Raw genomic sequence first — 24,427 nt, forward strand, 5'->3', positions numbered from 1 at the left:
TTATTTTTTTTTTTCATCTCATCCAATCATCATGGATGTTATTTATTTATTTATTATCATTTTTTTTTACCTCATCCATCATCACAAATTTTGCAATCTATTTTTTTATCGGTATTAGATTGGTATTGGTCTCAGCCAATCTAAGAATTAAAAAAAAAAATAAATGTGTGGCATCCAATTGGAATATATGATATAGATATAAATATAGATCGGATACAAAATTATTCTTTCTTGAATTTACAATATCCTTGATGAGTAGATGAGACAAAACTTGTTAGTGGTTTAGTTCAAATCATGTTTTGAACCAATCAATTTAGAAAAAAAATGTAATAAGTTACAAGTGAAAAGGAAGGGTAATCAGGGCATTTAAAAAGATAGGGAGAAAGAGATGTAAAAATCAAAAAGCATGGGAATATTAGTAAAAAAGTAAAAAGTAAAAAATTTTTAGTAAATGTAGGTCAAGTGCAGTGAACGATAGTAAATTCTCCTTAAAAAAATTAGGAGGTTGACCACACTGACTTAACCCCAACGGCCCAGCCCATTTTATTATAGCTTGTTTTATGGGTTTGTTTTCTTATAAACCAGTGTTGTGCATATTTCTGAAATAGTTTATGGACTTTATCTTAGCCATGTTTGGTTCAAACCTACACTGGGGTGATGGGCCCTATGTGAAAAGTGTTGGAAATAATCCCACATCGCTTAACTTTGGGACTTTCAACACCAAGGGCTCTTGGTGTGTATCTATGAGCCAGGTTTGCTCATTGCATATCTGATGTGGACCGGGCTTCAAATTAATCAATATCAAGACCCATTTATAAATGGGACAAAATTTGAAAACCAAAAGTGACCAAAGGATGACAGTCAACCCAATTCATCTCTTCGGTTGCATCCGAAAAATTGGGTCAGTCAAACCCAATTCGTTATATAAAATAGGAAGGTTGAAGGAGAAAAGAATCTTGTCCACGTGTCCCTATGCCTAGACTTGCATCCTTGTTTCTTTTAAAAAAAAAATTTTGATTATCTTCTTAACCTTGGACTATATATTAGGGTCCGTTTGATTTTTTTCTTGTTGTTTCTATGTTTAAAAATAGTAAAAATAGTTTGTTTTCTGATTTCTCAATACATTTTTAATAGTGTAGTCGATTTTAAGACACAAGTGAAGGCACGACGTTGCAAGTATGCAGCTCATGAGTGAGGCACGATGTTGGACTTGCAAGTATGTTTCGTGGAAATGAGTTTCAGAAGGATGAAGACAGTCCAAAACTATGAGCTTTGCACAACCACCTCAATCGTTCCATTGTCTACCAAGTCCTGAATTGCATGCTGTAAACCCAAACATTTTTCAGTATTGTGCCCTCTCTGAGTGTTGTAGGCACAATACTCATGATCCATATACCAAATGGGAGGAGTGTTGCTGATCATTCTTGGAGCCACTGTCCCTAGCAATCATTTTCTTTAACTTTTCATATGCGGCCATTACGAGCATTCCCAAATCAGAAAACTGCCTTCTTGGGCGAGGGGTCTTTTGGGCGGGTGCATCTGCTTGTATTATGAAGGACTGTGAATAAGTGGCTGGTGAGACTGACTGCTGAACTACACTCACCACATTAATTTTCGGACCCTTTCCTTGTCTGACTCGGGTGTTTTTGCCTGCATCTAGAGAGGAACCTTGATATTGGGCCTCTCTCAAAATTCTGTTATCCACACGCATTCCAGTGGCTATAAAGGCATCAAAAGTTTGCAAATGCTGATAATAAAGAACATCATAATAGGGTTTTGACAGGTTTTCTATCAATATCTCTACCTGCTCTACTTCTGATAGCTTATCTGCCATCTTGGCGACCTTGTCTTTGAATCACATCAAGAAGACGGTGAATCCTTCTTTAGGCTACTGTCTTAATGTTTCAAGCTCCCAACATTTCACATCCACCTTAGTATTGTAGGAGTACTGTTTGGTGAAGGCTTTCACTACCGTTGCCCAGTTCTGAGTTTGTGATGGAGCCATCGTTTTTGGATAACAAGAAGTTTCTACATGGATTGAGGTTGGGGTAAGTGGAGTGAAGTATCAGGTTTTTCATAATTTTTGTCCCTCCCACTTGTTTATAGAAATAGAAAATTAAATCTGACTTGTTTCTAGATATAGAAACAAACATAAATTTCTATCTCTATTTAAAAAACAAGTAAAACAAAACAAAAAAATCAAAAGGATTTTTTGGGGTGTTTTTCCATTTATGGGCACAGAAAAACAAAAAAACACGTTTTTGAAAATAAAATCAAACGGGCCTTTAATGGATTGGTATCAGATTTGCAACACATACCAATAATACCCGGATGGTCTGGATCCGATCCAAACTTTGAAACCATGGATTCAACACAATGTAAAATGGTCCATGTTTGGAGTTACTCGGACTTGGTCCGCTCCAAAGTCCAAATACAATGGGTGAAGACACCGAAGAGGTGAAGGGTTTCTGACATCGAGCAACAACTTTTACTTCTTCCATTTCTCCCACCACCCCCCTCCCCACCCACTCCAACCAAAAAAAAAAAAAAAAAACTTTAGTTCCTCACTCCGGGATCCACGTGGAGAATGGCCATAGGTGGTTGCTACGTGTTTCGACGTCGAAGCCGGGACCAATGCTCTGTTCTTTATATTTCCCTCTGGATTTACGAATCCGCGGATTCCCGATTCCGTTGAACTAAAGTCTCTCATTCTCAATTTCCCTCCCAAAGGAGTTGCAGAAAGTGTGTGTTTCGTTTCTGATTCCCAAAAGAAAAGGTTGAAATCACAAGCTGAGCTGACTTTGATGATGCCGGCGATGTTGATGAGGAAGTTCTCACTCGCCATAGATGTTGGGGCTTGGAGAGGTTTCGTTTTCTCTCTCTTCATCCTCCACTTCGTCTTCGTCTGCCAGCTTCTCCTTCTCCAACCCTTGGTTTCTGCTAAAGGTAATCTTCATTTGTGTCTTACTGCTTGAGTGCAATTATAAGTCTTGTGTGATTTATTTATCCTCTAATATAGAATTTTTGTGATGCTAGGTTTTATTTCCCCCCCCCCCCCCCCTTTATGTATATGTATTTAAGTTGATGTTCAAGTGAACTGTGCTTATGCTCTACTAAACTATGGTGGTTTTGGGGATTTTAATCGTGCCTAAATTGTTTGGTCTATGCCAGAATATTTGGAATTTGGCGGTCTCCATGATTTTGATCTACAAGGGCGGCTCCATCCGGCAGTTTAGTCTGATAGTATTGCTGCATAATTTTCTCATTAGATCTGGAGAGGTTCACGTCTTTCTGAGACTGTAATAATGAAAGTTGTCTGACTTTCTAAACACATTGTGGTATTCACCTTTTTAAGGAGAAACTCAAATTGCTTCTTTCCAAAGACAAGGTTGTAATAAGTTAGGTATTTTGGGCCATATGATCTTTTAATATAATGGGAATGACCTCTAAATCCAAATAATAGGGAAAGAAGAAGAAGAAGAAATGTGAGATATAAACAAATTGAAACTGGGGAAAAAAAGTTAAATGATGTTTCATCTTGGCAGAATAATGCATGGTTTCCTTAGAATTCTTATTTTTCTACAGGAATTGGTTTTGCTTATTTCTCCAAGTCGGAGCCAGTGGGTTGCACGCTTTTTTGGCGAAAACTGCTTTTTTTTTTTTTTTTTTTTTTTTTTTTTTTTTTTTTTTTTTTTTTTTTTTTTTAAATCTAAATTTGCATCTTTTTTCATATAATATTGTTTATTAGATATGTTTAAGAGTTTCTCTTATTATATGGTTATTTGATGGTTTGCAGATGGGAAATCTTCTAATGCTGCTGGCCTATTCAATAAAGTTTCAGAAAATGTAAAGGCAAAACGCTACAGTGAAGCTCTCAATGATCTTAATGCTGCTATAGAGGCTGATCCAACACTTTCAGAAGCGTACAGGCATCGTGCATCAGTTTTTCGTCAATTGTGCAGGTTCTTTTCTACAATGACATTTCTACTTTCTACAAACTGTCTTTCTAAGGGCATTAACATTAGTGTCATGTATTTTGACTCCATTGCAGTATAGGAACTTCTTGTGCTAGCTTTTGGGAAATGTAGCCTAGCATCTTAGTTATGTTTTCTGGTTCTGCCTTAAGTAAACGGCTAATGGACCACGTGCCTGCCAGTTAGGGTGGGCTAGAGATGCTGGAAAATTTCTTCATCCATTAGATGCATGAAGAAATTGATCCTTATATCCAGCTACCAGGATATAAATATGTAACCATGGGTCAAATGGGCAACTGTCTGACTATTGAAGGGAAAGCTACAAAAAAATTCTTCATTGAACTGCAATATTTTTGCTGAAACTTACCTTATATATGTGACCAATTTCGATTAGTGAATGGAAATCTGTACAAAATGATTGAAACAGATTATGAAGTGTATAATCATACAAAATGTAACAACTATATGCTAAGAAATTCATGTACAAAATCTTGGAACTTGGACATACATAGAATCCTATCTACTTGGAAGCCTGGAGATATGTAGTAATATTCTACCCAGTATTTTTTACGTAATTTCTTATTTTTATGTTATTACTGTTACCTGGAGAGTGATTTTAGAATCTCATCAATGCCTTCTGCATTTGTTTTCTTTGGACATTTTTTATGATTAAATCATATTGTCTATCAAGTCCAGGTCAGAGAACAGAAAAAAAGGGGGGGGGCGATTGGATATGATAACAAAACCTTAACTTGGTAGAATTTGGAGACAACAGTTTCATGTAAATACATGGGAAGATAGCATCTTAGAATGTTCAGTAGGATCCCATCAGTTTGTGAATCATACTTGAATCATTTTTAATATCTGATTAGAAGATTATATGATTCAGGCAATTTTTGGATGATGTAGATATGAAGAGTCTGAGAAGAACTACAAAAAGTTTCTGGAGCTAAAACCTGGAACTTCTGCAGCAGAAAAGGAACTTTCTCAGCTGTTGCAGGCTAAGAGTGCTCTTGAAACAGCAATTAATCTTTTTGAGTCAGGCGATTTTGGAAAATCTTTGGATTACATTGATAAAGTTGTCCTTGTTTTCTCACCTGCATGCTCAAATGTAATTTGTTGGTACAGTTTCATTTGTCTATTGAATCAATTCTGTATGTGCTGTTATCTTGAATGAACTTGGTTTGCTTCAGGCAAAACTCCTCAAGATAAAGTTATTGTTAGCAGTGAAAGACTATTCTAGTGCCATAGCAGAGACTGGATATATGCTCAAAGAAGATGAAAATAATCTGGAGGCATTGCTATTGCGTGGGCGTGCCTATTATTATCTGGCAGATCATGATGTTGCATTGAGGTTTGTTGGGGTATACTTGATTGAGGAATCATTTTCATCATGAGCCACAATCTTTGTTCATAAGTGTTATCTTTTTTCATGGACTTTATATGTTTGTTTATCAGACATTTCCAGAAAGGGCTCCGCCTAGATCCGGAACATGGTGAACTAAAGAAAGCATATTTTGGTTTGAAGAATCTGCTAAAGAAGACTAAAAGTGTAGGACCCACAGGCTCTTACATGGCTCATAAATATAATCCATTTCTATATTTACCACCCACATGTATAATATATTGAACATTCATTTAATGTGATATTTACAGGCAGAAGATAATGCGGATAAGGGTAAGCTGCGATTGGCAGTGGAGGAGTTTAAAGCAGCCCTTGCTGTGGATCCTAACCATTCTGCACATAATGTACACCTTCATCTTGGTTTGTGTAAGGCCTTGGTCAAGCTTGGCAGGGGAAAGGAAGCACTGGGTAGTTGCACAGAAGCACTTAATATTGATGAAGAGCTTATTGAAGCTTTGGTTCAGGTTTGATCTGATTTCCATTTATAACATCTTTATTACTCCAAAAAAATAAAATTATTAATGACCACATGAAATGCCTGGGAGTTTACTTGGGGTGATTTCCATTTTAAATCTGTATCAATCCATAGTTTCTAAAAGGGGACATTGGTTTGAACCGAAAAGATAGCGGACCCACTTCTGGCTCTATTCAGTTTTGAACCACAGATTTGAAAAAGGATTAAAAATGATTAAAATTTGGGGAAAAAAAAATGTGTTCAACTGAATTATATGGTCTGGAGAAAGCTATCCTGTATCAGAAAATCGCCAGTTCGATTATGTTTTATTCCTATCGCTGTCTGTTTCTAGAACTATGTATACATTGAATGTGTAAGTCGCTCTGCGAAATGTCTATAAGAATACCAGTTACACTGTAGGACTTTAAATCAATAAATCTTTCTGGAAGGACACTCTCTATGGATAATATTTAAATTTGGATATACCCTGTATGCCATGTTACAAATATTTTTTTTGCCATATTACAAATGAGGAATCATCACCTAGTTGGCAGCAAACTGGTCACACCTTCACTGTTGCAATGCCTCAAAAAAATAGTCCTTGGTCAGAAAATTTTAAGGTTAAAAATGGAATTATTGATACTTAATTTGATCCAATGAATTAGACATCAAGACATTTATTGCGCTTGTTGATTGCAAACTAGCAATTTGGTACCATATTCTGTCTTTTTTTGTGCAATGCTAAAAAGCTTGGCTGGCAGAGCGGCTAAATTTTGGAAAAATGCCAAACTTTAGGATCGTTTGGAAGTGTGACCTCAAACTTTTTTCCCTCGAAAAATTGACTTTTACTACCATTAGCGTCTTATTGAAAGGCCTTTTTGTTCACTTTGTAATTTTAAGTCATGCAATGCTAAAAAGCTTGGCTGGCAGAGCGGCCATATTTTGGAAAAATGCCAAACTTTAGGATCATTTGGAAGTGTGACTTCGCACTTTTTTTTCCCCAAAAAATTGACTTGTACTACCATTAGAGTCTTATTGGAGGGCCTTTTTGTTCACCTTGTAATTTTAAGTCATGCTTTGGATTGCAAATTTGCTGCCAGAGGAATCACACAAAAAGCTTTGTGCATTTACTAGGATGTTGTGCTGCAATGATATTCTTTTTCCACCCTTACATTCTAATACAGTATTAGAAAAAGCCTGCTTTTTGTTTATGTTTTTTTTCCCTTTCTGGATTACCTTGGAATTTGAAGGTTGGGTGTAGCCTTCATCTTAGTAATTACTGGTTTTCAATCAATTGAATAACTGTTTGATTTCTCTCTATATTAGTGTTATCTTAGTGGATTGCATTGATCTCTATATTCTGAAATCACAATATTCTATGGCGTTTAAGATATGTTGACATTTTCCCCTGTTTTGCAGAGGGGTGAAGCCAAACTTTTGGTAGAAGAGTGGGAAGGTGCCGTGGAAGATTTGAAAGCAGCAGCTCAAAAATCGCCTCAGGTTTGTCATAAAGTTATGACTTCTTTTATAATTTTATGGCCTGTTGACCTTCTCTCTTTTCCCTCTTGTTTTGGTTTTATTGTTTTATTTAAATTTGGTGATGGTCCGAAAGACATATTTTTTATTATTTGTAGACTTCACATATGAAGCTACGTAAGGAGCAGGATAATATGACTGTAAAATTAAAGGTTATAAATTCTGTGCTTTTAAGTTAAGAGGAAAGTAATTAATAAATTCTAGAGTACTTCCTACAACAGAGGATATACCTTCCTGTAAGATGATCCTATATCTAAGTAACCACAGCATGGATGGAGCAGGATCAGAGTGTTATGGTGTCTAATTTGAAATGCTCGAAACCTTTTTGCTGTTACACCTTGACTTGTGGATAAAATAATGACTCTGTGCCTATAGCCTTTAAACATTATCCATTCATCTGTAAGGCAGGGAAAATGAAAAAGCCATTTTTTGTCTTTGTTGTTGCTATAGAATCAAAACTGATCTCAGGACAGATTTTGAACCTTGATAGGAATCTCAAAAGCTAACATATGATTCTATTGTTTCTTCATCCATCCAGTTACACATTGGGTGGGAATCGACAGACATCAATGTGGGGAGGAAATTGAGATTGTTTACGGAGAGGAATTCAGGGTAGTAATTTATGGAGGTACGAATTGATGTGGATATTTTAGTAGCTACTTTGATGGAGGGTGGACCATTGGGTAGATCGTAGTTATCAGATGTAATAGTCAAACCTCAACTGCCAACTTGCCATAGATCTGGGCCAAAACACACACAAGTGCACATGCTAGTTTTGCCTAGAGTTTACACACGATAAAAGCAGATGACCAAGGAACTCCAAAGTTAATGGGCAGTCTGAATATGATTGATATTTCTATTATATATACCAGCCAAAAAAAATTGTGTTGTTTCACCTCTTGTGCTGAGGAGGCATACCTAAAGTTAGGATAGCATCCATCAACCTGTCATTTGCCTATTCTGTCCGGTGTTTCTTTTGGTTTGTGTTGTGCTTATTATTTGTACATTGGCAATCTTCTTTAAATCTTGTAGTTAGTTATTTGTTTAAAAAAAATATTAATTATAACCTTGCTTTTACTTTTTATTCTTCAGATCACCTACCGGTGTCTAATATAGTACTACCATTTTTCTTTTCTGAACACTTTGCTTGTCATTTTCTTCTTTGTTTCAAACTCGAAGATATTAACTGTTCACTGGAAGCTTCATATTGGAGTCCTACTAAGAGTCAAATTTTGCAGGATATGAATATTCGAGAAGCATTAATGAAGGCTGAGAGATCTTTGAAATTGAGCAAACGCAAGGACTGGTACAAGATTCTGGGAGTATCAAGATCTGCATCTATATCAGAAATTAAACGTGCATACAAGAAACTTGCTTTACAGTGGCACCCAGATAAGAATGTTGATAATAGAGAGGAGGCTGAAGCTAAATTCCGAGAAATAGCTGCTGCATATGAGGTGAGATTGAATCACTATATATCTATCCTCTTCATATGATGTGGTTTGTAGGTTCCCGGGTTTTTTTTCTTTTTTTCTTTTCTTGGGTTGGTTTGGGGGGGTTGGAGGATTAAAGTTCATGCTTTTAAACCCTTGCAAGCAAGTACTTGCAATTTCTGGAGAAATTTGGCTGTCCTCCATAATGTTTTATCCCCTTGCTGGTAAGCTTTGGTTCCCCATTGCTCTATTATAATTGCAGTGTGATGTTATTTTTGTTTAAGATGCACAGTGTTTTTCAATTGTGCAACTTACAGACAACCATCCTCTTGTCTTTTCTATCCTTGCTGTCTTTTCTATCATTGCCAGTGCATTATTTGTTAATGTGCTTGGAAGACATCTTGTTTGATGTAGTTACTATTTTTCCTTGTAGTCTTGTAGATAACCCACACCATTAGTGGTGTCTGAAACTTTCAATCTCCTCATGTATAGGTACTTGGTGATGAAGATAAACGTGTAAGATATGACAGAGGTGAAGACCTAGAGGACATGGGAATGGGTGGTGGTGGTGGTGGTGGTGGTGGTGGTTTCAACCCTTTCGGTGGTGGGGGACAGCAATTTAATTTCCACTTCGATGGAGGTTTCCCTGGTGGTGGATTTGGTGGATTTCATTTTTGATTGCCAATAAAAGAAAGTTAGTTGTCATTAACAGAGGCATTAAATCAAGGAAAGGAAGCGCACTTGTCCTCGCAGGTTGCAAAGAACCGTCTTTTCTGACTGCTAATGAGTAGTAGTTACATTGCAGGGCGATAGAGGCCATTCTATAGAAATTTGTCTCTCCAGAGAAAATTTTGCTTCGCGGCACCATCATTGATCCCAAACTTGTATGAGTTAGTAATTAGTCCATGGCAGAGTTGCCCTTGTTCTTGTGTTATTTCTGATTTTAGTTATACAGATGTAAAATATAGCTCCTTTTTTTTTTTTTTTTTCTTTTTGGTTACACTGTGTTGTTTATATGCTGTCAAACAAATAAGATCTCATTCTTTCATCCATTAACAACTTCTCGAAAGATGTTTTGATTGTCCTAAAATGTGGTAAATACAAAGAAAATCGTAGTATTTTTGTCTAAATGTCAATGACAGACTTTGTTCTATTAGCTGTTCCCCGAGATATTCTAACTGATAACCTATGAAAAAGATTTTCTTCTGAGATAAAGAGAGCGCAGATTTATTGGCTCTTTAGCTTGGCTTCTGGAGCTGGATGCAATTTTGATGTTGAGGCTTTGATTTACACAGTTCAAATACATCCTATCCACCTTTACAAAATTGGGAATCGAATTGGCTGATTCAGAGCAGAATATGCTGTGATTGATCTTGATTCTGGACCTTTTTGAGTGACCCATTCTAGGGTTTTGGGGGCCAATTCAGGCTGATCGGATCAGAATTAGCAGGTACTCATTGGACGCCAATTCCAAGTTTAAAATCTTTGACCCTACTGGGCCGTATTGCAAGTATTTCCCGTGTGAGATTTTCTTCACTGGTAAGTTGCGCCTCTTTTTTTTTTGGGTGAATGGTGAAAGTGTTCTTCTATGTGGGTGAATAGAATTTAGCTACTGGGATGCCATTATTCCCTCTACCTTATATTATATCAAGCCTAAAGTGTGTTCCAAGAGTCCCATACTCCCATCCAACCACAAGAAGTTGTGGATTAATGGATTTTCTCCCTTCACAATGAGTGAAGGAAAACTTGATCCGAAGGAACAAGTGTTTCTTGCAATACCAACTTATTGTCATATATAATGTTCACTAGGCAACTTTCTGCTCTTCCTATTCCATATATAACTTATCTAACTTCCACTGTACCCAAATAATTTTAAAAAATAAAAATAAAAAAATCTATTGTTATTACTATTAATGGGATTGGGATGAAGATTAGGAAATGAGCATTTTCGAACTTTCATCCGAGAATATTAATGACTGTGAGATCATGAGTTTTCCTACTCATCGGGTCAGAATTGGGCTGAACTCAAACATGACATAAGTAACGGCCATGAGCTGCCTGAAACTTCAAAAATCGAAAATGAAAATGGTTTGCCAAGGAATTTATGCGATCGCATCAAGGATTCAAAAATCGGATCGAATAGGCAGATTCCAATGACCCAGAAAGGAATTGGCTGATGCGATCCCGATTCTCCCCGATCAGGATCGATCCAAGTTATCCCCACTCCGAAGTTTTTTAAACCCTGGATCAATGGAAATTGATGATTCATATAACCTTTCTAATCTTTAAAAAAACATTCTTATACAAGCATTTGTTTTATTCTGATTTCTGATCTGAACGTGAATCAAAATATAATACAATACACAGAACTCATCCTCTGTATGAAGAGGAAAAAAAAATATGAAAAATCTCAAATTAAAAAAAAAAAAGGGAAATCTTCTCTATATTTGATGACAACAGACCCGTTTCAGCAACTGCAACAACAATCAAATGTAACTGCAAAACGATACAAAATTAAGAAGAAAGAGAGATCCGCCAATGAAATTATTCAAAAACCCACTCACCTTATCGATCACAATCATCAATGATCGATCCAATCCAATAGAGCAATCATCCAGTAGTGGGTCACAAACCAATGGCTGCAACCATCACTAAAACAACTCCAAAGGACACCCCAGTACTGAACTTTGTGATGATCCTTACGGCATTAGATGAATCCGCAGTAGTATCAGCCGTAGTTGTAGGAGCAAACGCATGTGTCTTCTTCTTCTTGGCCGGAGTCGGTGCCGGAGCAGGCGCAGGTGTAGTAAAGAAGTCCAGAGGAAGAAGTACTTGATCCACCTGATACACAGCTAACTGCCCATCTGTGTAGATCGTGTTAGCCACTGTGGTATTAACCACTCCGGTAGTTATGTTCACATTGCTGCCTGAAGTGGTCACATTCAATGGGAATTGGCCATTGTTACTGTTCCCAGCTTGAGTACGAATTGGGTTACTCACAGTTTGAAATGATGAGAGAGGAACATAAGAAGGGAGGGTATGAAATTGAACCAACTCCACCTTTTGCTCGTCTGAGAGGGAATTGAGGATTCCTGCTTTGAGATTAGAGAAGGCATTGTCTGGTGGAGCAAAGAGAGTAAGACCTTGGTTTGAGTTGTTGAGCTGTGTATTGATCTGGTTTTCAACTTGGGTACTCCTCAGTAGCTTGATGAAGATATTGTACTGCCCTGCCTTCTCTAGGATTGCAGTGATGTTGGTGGGACCAGAAGGGGCAGGGGCAGTTGCAGGTGTAGTCTGAGCTAAGGTTGTGGTGAAGAGGAGGGTGAGTGATAGAAGGAGCTGTTTCAGTTTCAGATTCATCATCTTCTGATCTGTTTGGTTGTTGCCAACCTAGGTTGCTAGGTGAGTATGAACAAGGAGAGGAAGGGGAAAGAAGAAGAAGACTAAAGTGTTGTTGGGTTTGAGAGGGAAGAGATGGGTTTTATGGAGGTGGGAGAAGGAGAGGTTAGGTGATGGGTGTAATCCAAGTTGAGTTGGCCAAGGAACCCAAATCTCATCTCCTATCATGTTTGCCTGGTATGATAGAACAATCATTCAAACTAATTGAATATAGAAAGAGAGAGAGGGGAGCTTGCTTGGGAAGTCAGGAAAGTGTAAGGTATAATATCACAGAGCAGGTGATTATAAATGGAAGGGCCACCTCCCTCTCCCTCACATTTTTCCCTCTTAAGTCCCAGTGGGGCATCTTTGTGTCTCTATTTAGTTGTAACTGTCACAATACTAATTGATAGTATAGCAACCTTTTGGGTTGCTTTCTTTTAAATTTTCTGGGAAGAAAAGGGAAACAATGAGTAGAGAATTAAAAATTGTCCGCAAGACAGCTAGAGCCTTAAAAAGTAAGCATTCGTGTCTCCATAGGGTAACCGGCCGGGTTGATAGTTTCATAATGGATGTTTCTTCCATATGGTGGCAGCCGAGGAACCATTTGCGTCAGTTGTTGGTTTGGTCTCTTTTTCTCGCGGGAAATAGTCTTGAGGTAACGGTATGAAAAAACCCAGGAATCAGAGGCGGTTACAATTGTTCAATGGGGAAGGGATGGGACAAAAAAATAAATTCATAACCTCAAAGAGGAAATTGCATGGTTCACTTTTATCTGGTTTCTATATTCAGTTTCATTCAATTTGTAGACAATCGTGATAATTCGGTTCAAATTCAATTTAAGTGGGGATAACCTTTTGAACTTCTGAGATAAATAAAATTGAGAAAAAAATTATGACCTTACGAAAATACAATTTCATATATTAAATTAATTTGATCTCTTTCGATCCTTAACAATTCAACAAAGAAACACGTAATAGATAATTTCATATAAGTCAACAAAGGCACATACTTGTAGAGTTTATTATGGTTTAGTTTTCGAGCGATTCAGTTTATATGGAATTCAATATACGATTTTTAGTCTAAAATCGAAATGAATATTTAAATGGAGTAACAATTAAAATAATATTTTTTTAAAAAAAATTCTGCCCAAAAAAAAAAGTGTTTTCAGTTTTCATTGCCCTTTAGAAATGCACAATGGTGATCCCATTTCTCTTTATTCTTTTTTTTTTTTTGGTAAATCCCATTTCTCTTTATCCACATAGGTTTTCTAGAAATCTCAATGCGGTCCCAAATAATCATCATCATCGTCATGGACAACCCTAGCCTACCGAACCTGATGAACCGGATCACTTAATTAAAAAAGGTGTCCATCGGTTGGACCCAGTATTTTGACATTAAATGGTTGGATTCATGAATGGGTTCTAAACTGGTGAGCTGGTATCTTTCCATTGAGGCTCATCTCCTAGAAGGGTCCCAACAGGAAAAAATGAGAGAGCAATTACCATTCTTCATGCCAATCCATGGGTGAAGAAAAACTCGATCTTATAATTAGTTTTGTTAACAAGTGGGTTTTGTTATTTCCATTTAATTTCTCTTAACATAGGTTTCCTCCTAGACTATGCTCCCCATCGTTATTCATTTAAAGCCAACAATATTTACATCAGAACGGACTCTCTACCAACTTCAGATACCCAATTCGAATTCAAACAACTTCGAATTGGCTATCTATCTCTTTCAATGCATTACCACATTTCCTCTCTTCAAGATCCAACTCATTGCCCCTTGTGCATTGAACACCTTTGTGTGAGTGGCTTAAAAGAAGTAAGAGGAATCAAACTCAGAACCACATGCTTTCTTCGAGTTAAATGTTCGAGTTACTACTACTACCCACCTAACTAAAATAGATCATCGATTTTTAATAGTATCAGTCACTGATGATATCGATATCAGTACGTATATCAGCTATATCAGGTTGTATCGATCCGATTCCAAATCAAAACATCATTTTTTCTTTTAAACTTGGAAGTGTCTACGAGATCGATTTTCCATTGACTCTTTATTCGAATCGTCTGGTGTTGACAACATTGTTGGCAAACTAGGTTTTGACTAGAAAAACTAGGCAGTGTTTGGTTAAAAGATTAGATACCTAGTCTAGAGTCATGGAGACTCGTCCTGTATAAAAAAATGACAAGACTGAGACAAAATCATACAAAGTCATTCAAGACTCGTTTGTTTTGCCCGAGTCACAATAAAATGGTCGATTCTTATCAAAAGTATAAGTCGGCTTTTCTGAATAGTTTTGAATTAAAATATATTCTAATGATGTTAAATGTTCAGTGACCAGAGTTTTCTTTATTGAATCTAGTGACTATTGAGTGTATACATCTAAATTTTAATTTATAGATTTATGACCATGACATCTCCAAGTTGAATCTTATCACTTTCAATCCAAGAGACAATGAATAATAAGCTTCATAAAAAAATCTGAAAAACAAACATCTTTATTTTATCTTGTTTCATTTAATTTTTTTATTAATTATTTATTTGGATTGCTTGAGAAAGATTGGAATGGAAATAAGAGGGGAAATTTTGACATGATTCGCTCCGACTCACTAGAATTTAAAGAGAACGAGTCAAGTCACAAAACCTGATTTTCCAACAGGGCACAATCCATCTTAATCAGAACTTGTTTGTCAATAATAGGGGTTGATTTGGTCAATATTGCCGATTCGATCTGGTGTTTTTAACTTCAACATATATTGAGTGAACCCAACTTGTATTACGTAACGATCTACAAATTAGCCCAAGGCCCATAATTGGCAATGTTGGATCCCAAGCCCAATATAATATGGCCCAAGAGGCCTACTTGGTGATCGGTCCACTAACAACTCCAATAAAGATTTGCTTCCTTCACCGTTTCACTTGTTTGCTTACTATTGGGGTTGGATCTAACCAAACTTGGCCTCGCCCCATTTAATGCTAAACTGGTTCAGAGCTTTATGGGCTAAGATGGGCGGGGTTTTGCTGTTCGGTACAGCTAATAGTATCGGTCATTGTCGATATTGATATGTATTGGAGCTTATCGGCCATATAGGAGAGACTCTCTCAAATGTGGTCTATACAAAAAACCTTTTGTCATTTATTGGGTCGAGGATTGCATTCTTATCGGGGATATTCTTCATGTAATCAGGCATGGTCACATTAAAATTGTAACTATTAGAGAGCATAGTGAATAGTGAGAGAGAATAGTGATACTAGAATAACCGATGATAACAACTGAGGAGGGGGTCTCCGTTTATAGACTCTAGATTTAAAAACCTCTGAAGTCCGTGGATTTCAGTGGAACTTAAATTAATAAACAGTAACTTGCTACAATACCGGTAATAAGTGCATAGTTCCGGTAAAATATAGTGACGTCATTATGAGAGTCATGTGAGATGTCATGATAGTTCTATATGGTTAGTCCATTTTATGCTTCCATAATATTATCAATGTTGTGCTCAGTTATAGAACCAAGACTTCTTGCCGAAGAGTGTCCTCCATAACCATGTAAGTCTTCATCCATGACTTCTTGTGAGACAATGGTAGATTGAACATCCAAGAGTAAATCCAATGGTGCGTCTAATGGTACCAAGTCCATAATATTGTCAATAAATTGATTTGCTTCAGTTTCTTGCTGTTGATTGACCATATAGTCAATATGAATGTTTATGCAAAATAATATTCGACGGTCTATTACTTTGGTAGTAAATCGATCTCCTACTGCTTCAAAGGTTTTTCTCCTTAATGCTATTAAAGCACATTTTTAGACTTGTCGATGATCACTGTCTTGGATTATTTCAAGACTTATATCTTCTTCAATCTTGGGGGGTCCAATATATGAATCTTGGTTGGCAATAGTAAGAATCCAAATTTGATAGGGTTGATAAAAATATTTTCTTTCCCTCTAGCCCAAAGAGGAGCAAATATTAAAAACCAAATCATGACAAAACTTTCAATTTTTGAAAGTATGATAAATCATGGTTTGTATCATCATGAGTAGATGACAGGTAAATTCTGTGTTGTCGGGTTGAAAAATAATTCATCCACAGAGTGTCAGAGTCCCCATTCGATAGTATGCATATCCCATTGGTTAGTGGAAGGATAAAAAATAACTCTAAGATAATTTTCTTGAAAAAACAAGTCTTTTAGATATTTTTGTAACATCTGTTTAAAATTGAAAATATTATCTTTAATAATTTTTCTTTTGATAAATTTGAAACATTCCTTGGGTAGTTCATGCCTCGCCTTTTCATAAAGACAAATTCGTCTGATTTTATTAAAAATGGGTTTATCATGAAAATCAGTAAAAATTTCGAAAAGCTTGAGAAAATTGTTTATTTTCACATATTCAATATCATCGTCAAAATTCGTTTGGATAATGATTTTGAAGATCAATTCTTGAAAACATTTGTAGTTTCTAAAATATTGAGTAAGGATTGTGGAAAGAGTATGCAAATCTTGTCTGAAAGCTTTTTTCTTATTGCCACAATGTGATTTTCATACTTGATTAATCATATAATAGACATCATTGGGGAGTCCTTTATGTCTATGAAATCCAGTGATTTTGAATTCAAAGACTTCTGTAGGCTCTTTTTGTAAGAGATTTCGAAGTCGAATATCATTTTGCATCTGAGTCATTTGTAGGTAAGTGAGAGGGGTCTCATATGGGTTTTATACCCACTGAATTTGAGAATATGGGGTTTGAGATAATGGAGTTTGTGTCTATTGAATCTGAGATAGTGGAGTCCATTGAGATACTCCTGGTGTAGGAGAATACTGAAATGATCCGCTTGGGAAGCGAAGCTTATGGTAGATCAATCTTATTAGCAGGTCGTGTATATGATGCAGAAGATTTTTTCCTAAAAGGCTTTTGTGCCGTTGGTTTGCTATAAGATTCCTTTATAATTAGTCTGCTTGAGGACTATTTTGCCTTGTCTTTTCCTTTGATGGTAATCCACCCATCATTGCTTTGTTGTTTATCCATTGTCTACTAAGATAATCTGTAAGAAAATTTGTTGAACTATTAATATATTCTACTTCAAATTTATATTGATTAATTTCATTATACCAATTAATTCTTTTGGTATTTTCTTCGTGTTTTTTGGATTTCAAAAAATCGCAAACTGCCTGATTATCGGTCCTATTAAAAATTATTTTTCTGATATAAGAAAAATTTTGAATTTTTGTAATCCAAAAAGAAGGGCTAAAATTTTTTTTTTTCAAATATAATATAATGTATTTGTGTATACGTGAATTTTCTTGAATTGTATCCAAAAATTTGTTCATCTGTTGGATTTTTCAGGGGTCTGGCTTTTAATACTGCCCCCCAATGTTCATTAGAAGCATCGGTTTCTAAGATGAGGAAATTACCTGGAGCAGGAAAATATATTGGAGGAAGATGTGTTAGCTCTCTCTTTATTTGTTGGACGATATGTGTATCAGAATCATTCTATGTCCATTCACTATCTTTGTATAATTTTTTCAATAATGGTCATTCTTTTTTAGAGAAGTCCTTAATAAAATTTTGACCATAATTGAGAATTCCAATAAACTGTTGTAAGTGTTTCTTATCATACAGTTTATCAGAAAACTCTTTTATTTTTTTCTAAAATATGATCTTGTAATTGTAACACGTTCAGTGTTAGAATGAGTCAAAGAAAATTGATAGAGGTTTTCTCTAATTCAACCTTTTTTGGATTTAAAATTATTCCATGCTGTTGGAATAATTGAGATATTTGTTTGAGATGTTCTTGATGTTCTTCTTTAGTAGAAAAGAAAACAAGAATATCATCAATATATACAGCCACAAAGGTAAATCTCCAAATATAGAGTCCATCAATCTTTGAAAAATTTGAAGGGTTGTATTAAGACCAAAAGGCATAAATATCCATTGATAATGTTTATTAAATGGGACACTAAAAGTTATGAGTGGTTTACTCTCGTCAGTCAATTTGATTTGTCAAAATCCTGATTTGCAATCAAATTTGCTAAAATATTTAGCGGTTTTGGTCTTATGAATAAGAACATATTTTCTTTGGATGAAATATCTATAAAAAATAATGTTTTGATTAAGCCTCTTATAGTTGATTATCATACGGGCTTTTCCTCTAACTTGTTCAGCATGGTTGCATACCACAAATGCTGGACTAGTATGAGGACTTGTTGATGGCTCAATTAATTTGAGTTATTGTAACTCTTTTAATTGAATATCAAATTCTTTAATATCATCTTCAAAATATAAAATTGGTTTTACTTTAATGTTCTTTAGTGGATCATCGAGTTGAATATGGCAAAATCTTAGGTTTTTATCTCATAACTTCAATGGGTTGTCACTAAAGTTATTAAATAATCCTTGGTGGAGCCAATGAGTGGGTTCTAAAATTCTAAAATTGATTTTGGTTTAAAACCTTTCTCAATGAAAAAACTGTGTTGAGGGAGAATTGGTATCGTAATCTAAGTAGAATTTAGAGTTATTTTAATAGAATTATGTAAAAATGCTAAAGGGAGATGGTTTTGTAAAAAGGTATTTTCAAGAATAAAATCACCATATATGAAGGGAAAATAAAGAATTTTGGGAATAATAAATTGTATATTATTCAAATAAATTAAAACTTTATGAGCTTTGTACTTTAAAGTAACCAAAGGTCATGTGACACCATGGACATAGATTGGTTTTTTCATTTTTTCCCAATAGCGTTCAGGGATTGCATTCCATTAACAAACAACTTGTGTTACTCATGTGTCAATAAGGACATCAAGGTTATATTCTTCAAATTGTGGTAATTTAAAGATACCTTTTACATAAATATGTTTATTTCCTTGATTTAATGACAATATGATTTCTTCTTTTTTTTTCTTTATTGTCTTCCAACTCATATTTATGATATATTTGATTCGGCTTCAGATTGAGTATCTGATTGTTTAGAAGACTGTGTGGGATCGTAACTTCTAAAAAGTTGAGGATTATAAGGAGAATATTCATAAATTGAAATTATTCCTTGGACAGGAGATGATAAAGAAGATCCTTCACCGAGGGTAGAACAGAAAATTTGCTTTTGAGATATAGAGTATCTCCAGAAGCCAAAATATCAAAGGTTAGGGGAATTCTTAGTAGTGCTTGAGGTTTAGGCAGGATGTCTGTCAAAAGCTAATTTTTTGGGATCTTTAAGTCATGCTAATTTAAGAGCTTAAGTTCTAATTCTGTTTCATAGGCACGAGGTTCAAAGATCTCAATTATTATTTTATCAGCTGGTTGTAGCTTTGTATAAGTCATGTTAATAAGTTCACGAAGACATTTCCATGAGACTGCAAGATTATGAATGTCAGATTTCATTTCTAAATTTTGGGTTTTAATCTTCAAAACTACTGAATCAAAAACTGCAGGGTCTGTAATAGAGACAAAATAGTTTGGTTTGATTTTGAACCAAATATGGTCATGTACCATATTAGATTCCATTCATCTAATGGGAGCTTTTACAGGATTTTTTATAAATCTTTTATCAAAAAGGGCAGCAATAATTGGTACGTCCATTCCCTGCCTAAAAGATGTAATTTCAATTTGTATTAAACCTATATGAATATATCGCAGTTGAGGGTGTTTCTTCTGCAATCTTTTTATTTGATTAATGTTAAAAATAAAAAATTCTAATATATTTTCATTGGTTTCCCAAGTAGTGGTGTTTCCATTGGCTTGATCAAAAAATATGGTGGTCCAGAGATTTAATTTTGAGGATTTGAAAACCCCACAATGAAAAAGTTTTTTATGTCTGTTAAAACAAGATAGTAAACAAAAAATCATTGATGGTAACATCTTCTCTAACATAGTCAGAGAAAGCAATAGAGTTTTTGTCACACCCCGTTCGCACTGAACCGGAGCGGTGACCGAGTTAACACCGGTTAACCCAAACCTGCCAGGATCATCAGACACTGTATTCCACCACAGCATACACACACTAACATCAACTCATCAAATCAGCGGAAGACTAAGTTTTACCTGTAATAATTCCCATATACCTGATACCCAAATGGCGATACCATAATTATATACATTTGGGCCCGAAGGCATGATATATATACACAAAAAGAATAAAGTTTGAATATCAATTATATACAGGAAAATTATCAAAAAACATCAGAATACGCAGCCCGGCATCGGTATCAAGGCTGGAGCTCAGCTCGGCCTCAGAACCGCTGCCCCGCAACACAGCTCTCACACGCGCAGTCTACGCCGTGCTCAAACTCCTCAGGGGTCCACCAGTCCTCCTCAGGGAACTCTACGGTGGGACCCACCCCCTGCTCCTCAGATGCATGACCTGCAAAATCATCTAAAAAGGGGTGTACACGTGGAATGAGCTCACTAGCTCAGTAAGTAGAGAGGTGGACCACACACAACAGTCCACACATCACAACATATCATATGCACTACATGCCATGCAAGTCATTTTAAATCACATACACCTAGTCAACATTACTAAGTCTTTGGTTTTAGTGCTACTACAACCACAGTGCGCGTATACTCCGGGTACGAGCCGCGAACTCCCTCCCGCGATACGCCCATAGGGCTGTTGGAGAAGGCCCACCGTGAGTACTCGGAAAAATAAAGACAATGCCGTCCACCGGATCTCAACAGAAATGTAAATAATTTAAATGACAGTGCTGACTCCAGCAATTTAAAAGCAGTACGATTGGCCCTCTTGAAATACCACCGGGGTTGCCGGCTGTCCTACACGACTCGCCGGGCGTAATGCCTAACCGCCACAGTGTCCGACAACCGCGACCCTTGCTTCCCCCCAAATGGCAACCCAACACCTCAACCCCTGTTGGGAAGGGTCGTAGCACGGGATGGTGAGAATCCTAATACCGCATGCTCCTATATGCAGTACGACTGCATAGTGCCTCCATGTCCCATACCACGGGCCACCAATGCATTCGTTTCCAAGCCGACCACGGCATCTAATCTATCAATGCATTATGCAACATGATGTCCACATTCAACATATAACATCTCATCTAATTTGCAATTGAAAGTAAACATAGCATATATGCACATCAATGAGTGGAACGACTAATCTATATAGCATATTCATGATGACATGACTAAATTAGATATAGTTATATGAATGCCAAACAAATGCCTTGAAACAAGGCCAAATGTCCTCTCTCCACTTACTTGTAGCGTACACGAAGTCTCGTTCGGTACGGGCGAGATCCGGAGCGAATCGGGTATGATTTGGTGAACCTAACATAATTGAGCGGGGTTAGTACTTCACCATTTTAGAATCAAAATTAATGAAATCCGACTTCAAAATCGTGTTTAGAACGTCGAAAGAAGGTCACACGTCCGATTTGGGCTCAATCGGACCCCCGGATCACCCTCGGGGCCACACGGGTGGGTGTCAGACAGGTGGGTAGGGACCCACCGGTCCAACCCGCCGGTTTGGGACCGACGGGTATGGACCCGCCGGTAGGACCCGCCGGTCCTACCCGTCGGTTTGGCCAGAACCCTCTGGTCCTCTCGGGTGGGTGTCTCAGGCGGGTAGGGACCCGCCGGTTGCACCCGCCGGTTTTGGCGGAAAAACCCCAGTTTCTTCTCCATTTCCTCCATTCCTTGGGGATCCAAATAGGGCTTTTCCCAACCCATTCTTCACACCTTTTAAAGTCCTATGGGATGGTTCTAGCTTAGATCTAAGTTAGATTCGAGTGAGGGGAACCATCTTACCTTCTTTGCTCAAGAATGACTCCAAACACTTCAAAACACTTCCAACTCACAATGCTCCTTCTATCTTGTCAATAACTCTTCAAATCCTTCAAGATCAACACAATAATCATCTATTAAACCTTAGATTCAACATTTCAAAGGGTGTTTACAAGATCTTGAGAAACCATACACGAATCAAGGGTTTAAAGCGTGGGTATGGTTAATGCTCATAAAACCCAGCTTTTCTTACCTCCAACTGTAGATCTCGAGTTGAAGATTACTCTTCCGGCACCGGAATGGCGAGATCGAGCTCCGGCGCCGCTGAAATCTTCCCTTTCTTCCTCTTCCTTTCTTCTTCCCTTTCTTTTTCTCTCTCCTCTGTACTTTTCTCCCAAACGTACGGGGGAAATAAAAAGGAAAAGAAGGAAATCATAAGGTCTTATATACTATTCCTAATTAAGTGAATAGTGTCGGATGGGTCACTCAGGTGGGTGGGGTACCCACCGGTCCTACCCATCCGAGAGTCAAAACTTGGGATTTTGACCGGGCTCTGACCTCGGCTCGGACCCTACCCCAAGCATACAATGTAGCATACGTACATAATCTTAAAATACGGATATAATACCTGTTCTATCCGTACATAGCCTTATGGTAGGTGCACGTACACGGTTTGGGTACTCCCGTCTCTTCTGGCACTGGCTCAGACTTGTCGGGCCAGCCGGTGTTTAAGGTCACCCGTGCCATCATAGCCCATAAGGAACCCGCTCTAACATCCTCTGGCTCGGTTCCTGCATGGTTCAACCGGTTCAACCGTGAAATCAGACCGGGTTTAAGAAGCGGGTTATTACATTACCCCCCCCTTCTGAAAAATTTCGTCCTCGAAATTGCGTACCTGGTTGATCAAAAAGATGAGGGTACTTGGCTAGCATTTCATCTTCTACCTCCCAAGATGCTTCTTCAAGTGAATGACCAGCCCATCGCACCTTTACATAGGAAATGGAACGGTTGCGAAGGGTTTTCACCTTTCGGTCCAAAATTTCAGCTGGCTGCTCTATATAAGTCATATCAGCTTCTAGGTACCCTGGTTCCACGGGTAGTACATGAGATGGATCATGCACGTACTTCTTCAGCATGGATATATGGAATACATTGTGAACGTTTCCAAGCGAAGGTGGCAGAGCAAGCATGTAGGCTACTGAGCCAACCCGGGACAAGATCTCAAACGGTCCCATGTATCTTGGGCTCAACTTCCCCTTTCTGTGAAACCTTTGCAAACCTTTAGTAGGAGAGATCTTGAGAAATACCTTTTCTCCTGGCTGAAATTCAATCTCCTTCCTGCGGGTGTCTGCATAGCTCTTTTGACGGGACTGAGCTGCTTTAATCCGTTCTCTAATAACGTCGACTTTGTCACAAGTCATCTGGATCATCTCAGGTCCTAACATTCGACGTTCACCTACCTCATCCCAATACAAAGGAGTTCTGCACTTTCTCCCATATAACGCTTCATATGGAGCCATCCCAATTGTAGCTTGGTAACTATTATTATATGCAAACTCCATAAGAGGTATATATTCTTCCCAGCTGCCACTCATCTCCATTGCACATGCCCTGAGCATGTCCTCTAATATCTGTATGGTTCGCTCCGACTGACCGTCCGTCTGTGGGTGAAAAGCTGTACTCAAGTTCAGTTGCGATCCCAAGGCACGCTGCAGGCTTTTCCAAAATCTGGAAGTGAACCTTGGGTCCCTATCTGAAACAATGCTCACTGGCACTCCATGTAGACGCACTATGTTGTCCATGTAAAGTTGTGCTAGTTTGGCCATGGAGAACTTGGTCTTGATAGGAATGAAATGAGCAGTCTTGGTAAGCCGATCCACAATCACCCATATCGCATCCATTCCCTTAGGTGTACCTGGTAGTCCGGTGACGAAATCCATTGTAATCCTTTCCCACTTCCATTCTGGTACTGGGAGTGGCTGAAGGGTACCATAAGGTCGATGCCTCTCAGCTTTCACCTTCTGACAGGTAAGACAAGTCGCCACATACAAAGCTATGGTGACTTTCATGCTTGGCCACCAGTAACTCTGTTTGAGGTCTTTGTACATTTTGGTACTTCCTGGATGAAGTGAGTACTCGGAGCTGTGTGCTTCTCTCACGATTTTATCCTGTATATCCAAATCATCGGGTACACACAATCTGTCTCGAAACATCAATGCCCCATCACTGGCTAAAGTAAAATCTGGGTCGTTCATTGTTTGGTCTTGAACCTTAACCCTGATCCGCTGTAATTCAGGATCCAAAGGTTGCTTCACAATCACCTCTTGCCTAATTGCCGGATGCACTTGTAGAGCCGATAAAGATACCGTCAACCATTTAAGGTTTTCTGGTTGAGGTTCAAGCTCTAGGGTTGCCCCTTCATACAAGAGGGTCTCTTCCATTAGCATCGCCTCTTGCACAAGTGGTGAGCTTACTGCTAAGCATGAAAGCGACACAGTCTGTGTCTTC

General features: G+C 37.6%; 2 protein-coding genes across 2 annotated transcripts; one reads left to right on the forward strand and one right to left on the reverse strand.

Moving 5' to 3' along the window:
• Nucleotides 1-2,656: 2,656 nt before the first annotated feature.
• On the forward strand, nt 2,657-9,938 carry LOC122080755 (dnaJ protein P58IPK homolog). The gene is made up of 9 exons (XM_042647586.1): nt 2,657-2,946; nt 3,797-3,962; nt 4,884-5,085; nt 5,168-5,328; nt 5,433-5,526; nt 5,631-5,843; nt 7,253-7,333; nt 8,608-8,826; nt 9,295-9,938. The coding sequence occupies exons 1-9, from the start codon at nt 2,805-2,807 to the stop codon at nt 9,478-9,480; spliced, it is 1,464 nt and encodes a 487-aa protein (XP_042503520.1). The 5' UTR covers nt 2,657-2,804; the 3' UTR covers nt 9,481-9,938.
• Nucleotides 9,939-11,101: 1,163 nt separating this feature from the next.
• On the reverse strand, nt 11,102-12,258 carry LOC122081315 (fasciclin-like arabinogalactan protein 12). The gene is made up of 2 exons (XM_042648386.1): nt 11,367-12,258; nt 11,102-11,276 (listed from the first exon to the last, which is right to left on the reverse strand). The coding sequence occupies exon 1, from the start codon at nt 12,163-12,165 to the stop codon at nt 11,428-11,430; it is 738 nt and encodes a 245-aa protein (XP_042504320.1). The 5' UTR covers nt 12,166-12,258; the 3' UTR covers nt 11,102-11,276; nt 11,367-11,427.
• Between the last annotated feature and the right edge of the window lie 12,169 nt (nt 12,259-24,427).

Source organism: Macadamia integrifolia, chromosome 6 (genome assembly GCF_013358625.1).
Source record: "Macadamia integrifolia cultivar HAES 741 chromosome 6, SCU_Mint_v3, whole genome shotgun sequence".
NCBI classification, from domain to species: domain Eukaryota; kingdom Viridiplantae; phylum Streptophyta; class Magnoliopsida; order Proteales; family Proteaceae; genus Macadamia; species Macadamia integrifolia.